The sequence below is a fragment of the Musca autumnalis genome, unplaced genomic scaffold (assembly GCF_047663935.1).
Source record: "Musca autumnalis isolate F117 unplaced genomic scaffold, ASM4766393v1 scaffold_1, whole genome shotgun sequence".
NCBI lineage: Eukaryota > Metazoa > Arthropoda > Insecta > Diptera > Muscidae > Musca > Musca autumnalis.
In genome coordinates, this window is record NW_027411644.1 from 246,654,299 (window position 1) to 246,665,645 (window position 11,347).

Consider the following 11,347-nt stretch of genomic DNA (forward strand, 5'->3'; position numbering starts at 1 on the left):
GGGTTAATGTCGTACTTCATCAAAGTTTTGGCAAAATTGTCATACAAAGCATCATTTTAGAAGAATGGCGTCAAAGACAAATACGTTCTCAGCTAAATTTCACTATAAGTCACCAAAGAAATGAAATCTCTATTTGCATTACATACCAAGGAAATATTGGTATCAATTTTGCCAAAAAACCACGAAACTAAAATAGGGGTGCAAGCTTCCACAATTTCTACAGTTTTGGAAATATTTGAGTTAAGATCACTTGGAATCCTTGCACTTTAGGTGTATAATGTCTTTGGCAACTTTACTGACAAGAATACAAGGAATATTTGTCTTAAGAAAAATAACCCTCGTGCGAGTCATAAAAGGGGTCCTTTTGGTCCCTTTTTCCAATAATCTTTAAAATCTCCTATAAAATGTGGTCGGATCAGACCAAAATATTCTAGAAATTTGTTCGCCATAAAATTTTACTATAGGTCTTAAAATATATCAAAACTCTAAATTATGCCCAAACGCCAGAAAGTGACCTTATACTATATTCTGACATTCTGAATGAAAGAAAATCTGTATATACCTGCAGGACAAAATATCACATAAAAACGAAAAGTGCAAATATGTGCAGGATGTTTCGATGGAAATTGGTAAAAAAACCCTTCCTTTTTTATGAAATGATAAATTACACGGCCCAACTCGATCTTACTCACAACTATTTTCATAATTTATTGTGAAAATTGATCTTGAGAAAAATTAACAAGTACGGACATCAACATCTTAAATACGTTTCACATACCTTTCATTACAATTACAAAAAGAAAATATTTAATAACCGTTGTTTATTTTGCATATTATCATAGATTTATAAACAACCTACATATTAAAAAAAAAATCCAAATAGCGTCACTTCGACCTGCTTTTATACCCACTTATTAAACAAGAAATGTATATATTTTTTTCATAACTACACGCACTGGGATCCTATAAACAATATCTGTCCCTTTCTAGTGTAAATTGATAATTTTTGTTTTCGATTTTTGGCCAGGTTTTTTGGAAAATCGGACACTGTGCACTGGTTTAAATTTTAATTATTTTATTTCTTTTTATGCTAAGTTTACATTTACAAAATCCACTCGATTTCATCTGTCAATTCCATAGCTCAAACGTCAAATGAAATCTCATCTGAAATCCATTGGATTTCATTTGACGTTTAACCTATGGATTTGACAGATGAAATCGAGGGGATTTCGTAAATGTAAACATAGCATTATTTTGCTTTGACAAAACGCGTAGTTTTCTTTTGTCTTAATTGTCAAATAAATGTCAAATCAGCAGTTTGACAGATTTTCCACTTTTTACACAACGAAATTTGTCGAGCAAAAAGTAGTAAAAGAGAAAGCCATTTTGGCTCTCACTCTCTTAAAAATTGCTTCCAGTTTTATTACTTTTTGGGGTTAATGCCTTGTTCATACTGACGGTAATTCGCTCTCTATTCGTTGTTCGTTAAATGCTCCATTTTCCATACAAAGTTCAGAGAGCGAAAACCGATTTTTGTACATTGTTCAATTTAAATTACTCTCCGAACGGCGATAAAATATGACCCATCTCTAACAAATGAGAGTATTTATCGAAATAAATTACTTTTGACAGACAAAATTCAAAATTTATGAAAAACACCAACATTTTTATAAAAACTGCAACACATGAATGAAAAGTAAACGGAGGAACGATTAGTACATGTTCAAATGCAGTTGGATTTTTGGTCCATTTTTTCAAATTCGAATACAAATCTAAAAACTAAAATCAAATGCCTGCCTGAAAGTTTGTATACCAAAAAGTTTTTTTGGCAGGTCTCTCTCTCGTTAATTTTGAAAATACAAAATTTGAGAAAACACCAAAATTTTTAGGAAAAATAGAAAACATGAATGGGAAGAATAGACTTTAAAATAGATGTTTGAAAGAAAGAAATGTATTTTTTCCACTTCATAACTAATTTTGCATGTCTTTTGGTTGAAACTTCCTTTAAAATCAGCAAACAAAATGTATGAAAATATCAGTAGCCCTGTTCCTTTACGTTCAAGAATCTTCAAGTTTTACAACTTTTTACTCGAAAAGCGTTCCTTTACTTCAGACACAATACAATTCATACGGGAGCAGGTGTCAACTTTTACTACTTTTGCCGGTTTTACCATTTTCAAAAGTAAAGGAACAGACCAAGTACTTTAATTACGTTGTTCACTCTCATAATTACGTACACGAATTAACCCGTTCATGCGACATGGTACACAATTCATAGCAACCTGATTCATATTTGCATACTTTTTATTTACTGATTTTCATGGTAGAATAAGAAAAGGTAGCAGCAATACACAGCTGACTGAACTGGGTTGTAACGTTAGTGTCTAATTTCATATGACATTTTATACATTTATTTCTATTTCGATGTACATTAGGGACATATATTTTTTGAGAAAAAAATATATCATTCGGAAAAAACATTTCCCAGAAAGACTTCTTCATATCAATGATATGTAACCTCCTCCAAGTTCGAACGATAAGCCGCGCAGTAAATCCCCGCTTGTAGAGGCGATAGAACGTTTGTTAATATGTGAGGTATTTTGTTAAAATTTAAAAAAATAAAGCCCTAATAAACATGTGCTTCTTTGATTTCTAAAACAAAACATTGAACAGCTTCTCCTTTTTCAATGAATTTCTAGCGACCCCAAACTTTTCTGCAAGAATTCTACATTCTGCGAGAATTTATACATTTAGTGGAATGATGTGGAAACATAAAAATTGAAAATGTAACGAATTTTCATTGATGTTTCCCAAAATATTCAATCAAATGTGAAAAATTATTAGTTTTTTAAATTCCAATAATTTATAGACATTTTCTTGTTTTGTTTACAAATACAACTGGCAGTAACGTTACAAACAAAAACAAATTCCTTTGTGGTTGTTGTTCGAGTTGTATTTGTTGTAGTATTTACTTTACCTTATATTTGTTCTACCATGAATTATCACGTAAAAAGACACAGCTATTAGTCCCAATTTACATTAGGCGAGTTTACTTGCGGCAATTGTCAGTTTGATGGAGAGAGAGGTGAGGTATATGGTAACCCTTTGCCTCTCAACACCCTCTCTCACCCATAAACTGACAATTGCCGCAAGTAAACTCGCCTAATGTAAATTGGGACTTATTATAAATTATCGAGTAACCCTGCGTTTACAAATGACAGGACAGTTGAGTTCATGTACTGATTGTCAAAACCCCAAAACTTGCCTGTGTGACGTAGGCGTCCAGACAACTGCAAAAACAGTTGTAACATGGTACAATAAATTAGAGGTAGGCCAGGTATGAAAATCACTGAGAAATGCCACCCTGCAGCCATGGCTTAAAACGTCAAGTGGCATGGTACAATAATAATGGTAGATGTACCTGCATAGCTATCCCGTACTACAAAAACATATGGGACTTAGAGCTTCACTTTTTATATGTTAAAAGTGCCATATAGTGTAAAAAAATTTCTTTAGCTAGGCTCCAGAATATTCTTGTTAGAAAAGTGTTCCAAAAATAGCAAAAGTTCTTCACAAACTTATGACAGTGAAAAAATGTCAGTCACTTATTTTCTACTTGGCAAGTTTGGCTAATCTGACATCGTGAATGCTGGTATCCGATTTGCAGATAAATGTCAGCAGAATTTTTACAAAAATTGTAATTTTTACATTCCCGTACTTTTGGGACAAATTTAAATTAATATCAATATTTGATAAATTGTTCATTCGTAAGTTTTGCTAAAAAATCAACAAATTTATTTTGCCACGCGAATACACATTTTTTGTCCTTGTTTTAAATTTTAAGATATAGTGTTACAGCAGAAGTTTTTTGTTGGAACAATTCCGCGATACATCTACCTTTATGATTGCATAATGTCAAAAACAGTACAAAATGTCAACCCTGCTTTTGACAGATTAGGCCATAAAAAGAAAAAAATTGTAATCAGCTGTTAGCTGTGGCCTACCTTTATTTTATTCTACCATGAATACAAGATAAGACATTTTTTTGCTATCCTTCTTCAGTGAATGGATTTTGAATTTAACATAATAGCTGTGTCTTTTTACGTGATAATTTGTAATAATTATTACTAATGTTGCAAATTTTGACAGTTGTGTAAAGGAAAAGTTGCAGAAAAAAATGTTTCAGCAACATTTAGTAAGTAAAAAGACACCCCTAATGTTATATTACGATATGGTGATATAACATTTTTTTCTTTTATACATTTTTACGTATTTAACCGAATTTACCGATCCATAGAATATTCTTGAATTCATAAATTTCGTTTCTGATGACATTACATGAAATGTTCCTCCTTGGTTGCGATTTTGAATTAACTGCACCCTGTTAAGGGTAATGTTTCTACACAAAGTTTCGTAAACATTTTTTTGTTGCATGCATTTTGTCTAGTCTTAGTTGTATTTATCACTGCCGTTACACATGCCAGTAAATTGGTGCCAATTGTGTACATGTATTACACTGAGCAACATTTTTAAGGTGATCATGTGCAAACAATTCGAACTGAGGATTTTTTGAAAGTACAGACCCAAACGACAAGAAAACCTAGTTGGGTTTTTTTGTGTCAGATCCAGCTCGGATTTTATGGTCCCATCTAAATATGATTAAATATTGAGTTTTTAAAGAAATTCGGGGCTATATCTCTGAAACCAAAGCGAATCTTCTTCTGACCTCTGAAGCAAATTTGTAGATAAGGACAAGAATACAATATTTGGAGAAATAGTGATCTCGAAAAACTACATTTATTGTCTCAAATTTCAAAATATATGCAAAAATACCACAATTTATATACATTTCGCACCGTATCTCCAAAACCGTTAATTTTTTCTGAATATTTTCTTTTGGAAAAATATTCCCTGGAATGTAATACACAACTCTTCAGAACATGTCATTGTTGTAAAATGCCTCTATACCGCTGTTTGCAGTACATTTTTCAACGACGATTTAATAAAAATGTCAATAATGTAGTGAAATCCGAAATGCGAGAATAAACTGTTGGTGTGAACGGTGTTTGAAATACGTGTTGTAAAAGATATGATGCAAAATACCGCTGAAACAACATGAGGTAAGCATTTTAGAGTTTCAGAATGTTCTAAAGAATTGTTGAGAACTTTATTTGGAAGGTTACTTGGTTCAACTCCCAATAGTTTAGCCGATACTGACCAGAATTTCAGCAATTATGTAAAATTTTCTATATTTTATAGATTTTGATGCCCTAGATGGAGTTTTTCTTATGTGGTTTCTTCATAAGATAAGTTCTACTAGTTTAGAGTTACAATATTGCTAAAGACAGTAAGGCCAAATTCCTATTCGTTTCTGAGATAAAGGCCTCATAAATGCAAAAAAGTGTAGATTTAGCCCGGTTTAGATGAGGCCATAAAATCCGAACTGGATCTGACAGGACAAAACCCAACTAGGGTTTTTGTAGTCTAAATATGTACTTCCAAAAAATTCATACTAGAAGTTGTTTGCATTTTCAGTGTTGCATAGTGTTATACTCGAAAATGCCGAAAAAGTGTTCGACTGGCATGCAGTTTTCTTGTGTGTTTACACATGCCAGTGCAAGTTCAATTTCAAAATTATTTTAAGCCGCATTAACACACAAAAGTGCATTATATTTCAGATTTAAAACACAATTCACAATATATTTTATTACTTTTTATTTTATTTCGTTTTAAAAATCAATCATAAAAATAATGAATCTGGTATTGCCGCCTTTTCAATATTGTATAATCCTAGAGGGGAAATTATTTGTCAACATATATTTTCATGAAAAACATCAAAAGTATGTCTTTATTTACCACTAATATATTGCAGCTACCGAGATGTATTATTTGTGTTTCCAAATCTTTTTGAAAATATGCATTAAATCTTTTGCATTCTTAAAAGAAACAAAAATGTACATGGATTAAAAAATAGTCTCGGCAACTCTTTTTTCATTTTCGACATATCACTGGCAGCCAGTTCAAAATTTTGCTGGCATGAAAAATCTAGTGCCAGTGGAGTCGACAATTCAAAAAATGTAATTGTGGTAGTAAAAAATTGTGTATGTATTGAATTTTTCGAACTGTCACTGGCATGTGTAAAGGTTGGGTATGTCTTTGATGCCAGCTCGAATATGAAAAGTCAAATCCCTTTATAAAAAAAATATTTTTGTTGTAATTTCCCTAACAACATAAAGAAAGTTTTGACATAACATATTCAAAATTTTACGATGACACTATCTGGGTAATAGTGCCATGGTACATACTAAAACAAAATAAACATATTTTTACAAAATAAATACTTAATTTATTTCTATAGGTGTGCTAAATTCTACATGTTTTCTATGTTACTTAATAAACAATATTAGAGAATTAAAAAAAATAAAAATATATAAAGAAAACAAAAAAGAATCTAAATATATTAAATCAAGTATTTAATAAATGACTATAAATAAATTGCGAACAAATTAGTATCAAGAACGCTGGCAGGTAATCCTAACCATATGCGAAAAATAAAATCTTCAAAACAAAATGTACAAGCACAGCCTTTTCGAATTATCAACGGACTTGATTGAATGGATTGTCGGGAGACTTGTTCCATTCTTTCATGAGAATTTGTTTCCATTGAGATAATCGCATTGAAGGATTTTCAGCTTTAATGCGAGGCAGGTTTGCTGCTTCAAAGGCCTTGTACGCAGCTCGCATGCGTTTCTCGGGATGTTTATCTTCTTCATCGTCCTTGACACTAAAGGAAAGAATAAAGAAATAAAATAAAAACTACAATACAATTTATTATGAAAAAAAAACTTACCTCAGCACAGCCAAGGCCTGATCTACAGTGGAGGCTACCTCAACATCTGCCATGGCCCTGTTAAGGTTCTCCTCAATGTAATTTGTCTGCACCACCACACGGGCTTGAGGTTTATTTGCAGCAGCAATGGCATCGAGAGCCTTCTGTTTCTTTTCCATTTCCTCCAACACCTGTTGACGACTGATTTTCGCCAAAGGTTGTTTACCCTGTGTTTTGATTGAATTCATTTCTTGATCCAATAAAGCCTTCGCCTCGGCCTTTCTTCTTGCTGCCTCTGCTCGTTTCCTTTCTTCCTCTTCACGTTTTTGTTGCTTCTTTGCCAACGTTTTATCATCATCTTTCCAAAGACGTTCTTCTGCCTCCTTCGCAAGTTTAGATTGTGTTGCCTGTTTGGCAGCAGCTTTTCTTTCACGTGCCTCAACGGCTTTACTATTTATTCCCATCTTTTTAGGCATTATGGAATTGGAAACTACTTATTTTTAATTAGATAGAAGCACTCGTAGAATTTTGTGGAAGTTTGCAATGCGAATTTCTTTCTTGGTTTTGTTGTAGAAAAAACAAAAACATTTGGCAAAATAAGTGTTGCCAACACTATGTTATACATTTTTATAGCAACTAATTATGGCTGCTTTAGATTATGTGACTATCAGACAAAGATGCTTTACAGCGTGTTTTTGTAAAAAGTTTTTGCCCATTCGTTCGTCGATTTCATTAACGAAGACACAATTTGGTTTTCATAACGGTTGATGTTTGTATTCGTGTGACAAACAAATGAGAGCTTTTTATTTTCGTAACTTTTTTGGTTTTCGTAACAAAATCAGACGAACGAATACGTAAAAAATAAACGAATGGAAAAGACCCATCGTTTTGAATGAAAATTAAATAATTTGAGTAATAAATGGCACAAAACACACGAAAACTGGAAGGGAATGCAATTTTATTTATTTCCACAGAATCACACGCGTATATGTACATCCGTTTCTTCATATTATCACAATAATTTTTGGACAAATTTGATTAATTTTTTTTCTGATTCTTTGTTTGTCATCTGTTTATCGGGGTTGCCATCAAGTAACACATTTTACATGCAGGATTTAGCACATTATAAGGTTTTATTTGCTAAATCCAGCCAAAATCTACCAGATTCCCCATACAAAAATAAATCCTCGTATTGAGTGGATTTGTTTTATATCTGGCATAAATCCTCGTATACAACTCTGTTTTTTGCAACATGTTGCTAGAAAATACAAAAAGTTGCAAGGTGGCACAAGAAACAAGGTAGATACATCGGTGAATTGCTACACTCAAAATAATTTAAAATGTAAAAAATTGTAAACAAGCGGATAAATTAAATTTGTTTTGATGTGCAAAGTTGATTTTAATCAACCACTGGGTTTAATAGATCCAGTGGGTTAATCTTTGCTGGTTACACTTAGCTTTTCGAGGATATAAACTGTCAGCTGATGTTTCTTTACGTATACATACAAAATAACTAATAAAGTCGTGTGTTACACTTTTACAATTTCTCGTATGAGATATCGTCACCTCTTTGCTCATATTGGTAAATTTTACACACAGGGATACATTTTTGTATCATGGTATCAATCGTACTTTTTGTTAAAAAAGTGCAAAGACATAAAGTAATAAAGACCTGACAAAATGCATGCAACAAAAAAATGTTTACGAAACTATGTATAGAAACATTACCCTTAACAGGTTGCAGTTAATTCAAAATCGCAAGCAAGGAGGAACATTTCATGTAATGGTATCAGAAACGAAATTTATGAATTCAAGGATATGTTCAAGAATAATTCCATGTCAATTGGATCGGTAAATTCGGTTAAATACGTAAAAATGTATAAAACAAAAAAATGTTATATCACCATATCGTAACATAACATTATGTTAAATTCAGAAGCCATTCACTGAAGAATGATAGCAAAAGAAATGTCTTATCTTGTTGTATTTATGTCTTTGAAAAGTGCCTAATGAAGAAAAATAAATAATTTTATTTTATTAATTTTCTCGTTTAGAGTTAAGCTTAATGATCTGAAATTATTTGCAAGTGAAAAAGGAAAGCCATGGATTCGAACCCACATAGTCACCAAATTACGTTACCTGGTTTCATTGGTGGTAAAGCAAATCTTCGGACGTATCGACTATGTAATGGCTTCTCTGTCCTAGAACTTATCGTTTTTCAAATGCAAATGTGTTTTTATACATTAACGGATATTTGGCCGTTGAAATGTATTTTCTTCACAACAACCGCTTTTTGCGATGCCTTTGAAGTTATGAGTTTTGACTTTGAACGCTAACACGCCGTGACAACATTTTTTTGATATGTTTTCAAGGACGTGGGTTCAAATCCCAGCCGGGCTCAGCCTATTTTTATTTTTTGAAATTTTGCCTGTTAGGGCGAAGATCATTTTTTTAATGATTTTATTAATTTTCTCGTTTAGAGTTAAGCTTAATGATCTGAAATTATTTGCAAGTGAAAAAGGAAAGCCATGGACTCGAACCCACATAGTCACCAAATTACGTTACCTGGTTTCATTGGTGGTAAAGCAAATCTTCGGACGTATCGACTATGTAATGGCTTCTCTGTCCTAGAACTTATCGTTTTTCAAATGCAAATGTGTTTTTATACATTAACGGATATTTGGCCGTTGAAATGTATTTTCTTCACAACAACCGCTTTTTGCGATGCCTTTGAAGTTATGAGTTTTGACTTTGAACGCTAACACGCCGTGACAACATTTTTTTGATATGTTTTCAAGGACGTGGGTTCAAATCCCAGCCGGGCTCAGCCTATTTTTATTTTTTGAAATTTTGCCTGTTAGGGCGAAGATCATTTTTTTAATGATTTTATTAATTTTCTCGTTTAGAGTTAAGCTTAATGATCTGAAATTATTTGCAAGTGAAAAAGGAAAGCCATGGACTCGAACCCACATAGTCACCAAATTACGTTACCTGGTTTCATTGGTGGTAAAGCAAATCTTCGGACGTATCGACTATGTAATGGCTTCTCTGTCCTAGAACTTATCGTTTTTCAAATGCAAATGTGTTTTTATACATTAACGGATATTTGGCCGTTGAAATGTATTTTCTTCACAACAACCGCTTTTTGCGATGCCTTTGAAGTTATGAGTTTTGACTTTGAACGCTAACACGCCGTGACAACATTTTTTTGATATGTTTTCAAGGACGTGGGTTCAAATCCCAGCCGGGCTCAGCCTATTTTTATTTTTTGAAATTTTGCCTGTTAGGGCGAAGATCATTTTTTTAATGATTTTATTAATTTTCTCGTTTAGAGTTAAGCTTAATGATCTGAAATTATTTGCAAGTGAAAAAGGAAAGCCATGGACTCGAACCCACATAGTCACCAAATTACGTTACCTGGTTTCATTGGTGGTAAAGCAAATCTTCGGACGTATCGACTATGTAATGGCTTCTCTGTCCTAGAACTTATCGTTTTTCAAATGCAAATGTGTTTTTATACATTAACGGATATTTGGCCGTTGAAATGTATTTTCTTCACAACAACCGCTTTTTGCGATGCCTTTGAAGTTATGAGTTTTGGCTTTGAACGCTAACACGCCGTGACAACATTTTTTTGATATGTTTTCAAGGACGTGGGTTCAAATCCCAGCCGGGCTCAGCCTATTTTTATTTTTTGAAATTTTGCCTGTTAGGGCGAAGATCATTTTTTTAATGATTTTATTAATTTTCTCGTTTAGAGTTAAGCTTAATGATCTGAAATTTTATGATTTTCAAATAACTTTAGATTTACAGGGTGTTTTTGTAAAAATGCTTGCCTGTCACACGAACCGTTCGTACTAAAACGTATACGTTCAAAATTTGGTTCTTGTAAAATTTTACGAACCATTCGTTTTTATCTGAAAGCTTTCGTCTATTTCATAAAAGCTTTTATATTTCATGGTTTCCATGATACTTATTTTGTCAATTTTGCATAGGCATCTGCACGTAAAATGTGTTACTTGATGGCAACCCCGATAAACAGATGAAAAACAAAAAATAAGAAAAAAATGTAATCAAATTTGTCTGAAAATAATTGTGATAATACGAAGAAACGGATGTACATATACGCGTGTGCTTCTATGGAAATAAATAAAATTCCGTTCCCCTCCAGTTTTCGTGTGTTTTGTGCCATTTATTATTAAAATTTTTTAATTTTCATTCAAAACAATGGGTCTTTTCCATTCGTTTATTTTTGACGTATTCGTTCGTCTGATTTTGTTACGAAAACCAAAAAAATTACGAAAATAAAAAGCTTTCATTTGTTTGTCACACGAATACAACCGCTATGAAAACCAAATTGTGTCTTCGTTCATGAAATCGACGAACGAATGGCCAAAAACTTTTTACAAAAACACGCTGTTATTAACTCCATAAAATCTCATGCGACCAATCGTAAACGTGTAAAACACGACAAACTCTGTTGCAAAAACAGTTGCAAATTTTGGTACTTTTTGAGTA

General features: G+C 32.6%; 1 protein-coding gene across 1 annotated transcript; it reads right to left on the reverse strand.

Moving 5' to 3' along the window:
• Positions 1-5,698: 5,698 nt before the first annotated feature.
• On the reverse strand, positions 5,699-7,430 carry LOC141391166 (coiled-coil domain-containing protein 124). Its single transcript, XM_073964073.1, has 2 exons — positions 6,851-7,430; positions 5,699-6,784 (listed from the first exon to the last, which is right to left on the reverse strand). The coding sequence occupies exons 1-2, from the start codon at positions 7,303-7,305 to the stop codon at positions 6,598-6,600; spliced, it is 642 nt and encodes a 213-aa protein (XP_073820174.1). The 5' UTR covers positions 7,306-7,430; the 3' UTR covers positions 5,699-6,597.
• Between the last annotated feature and the right edge of the window lie 3,917 nt (positions 7,431-11,347).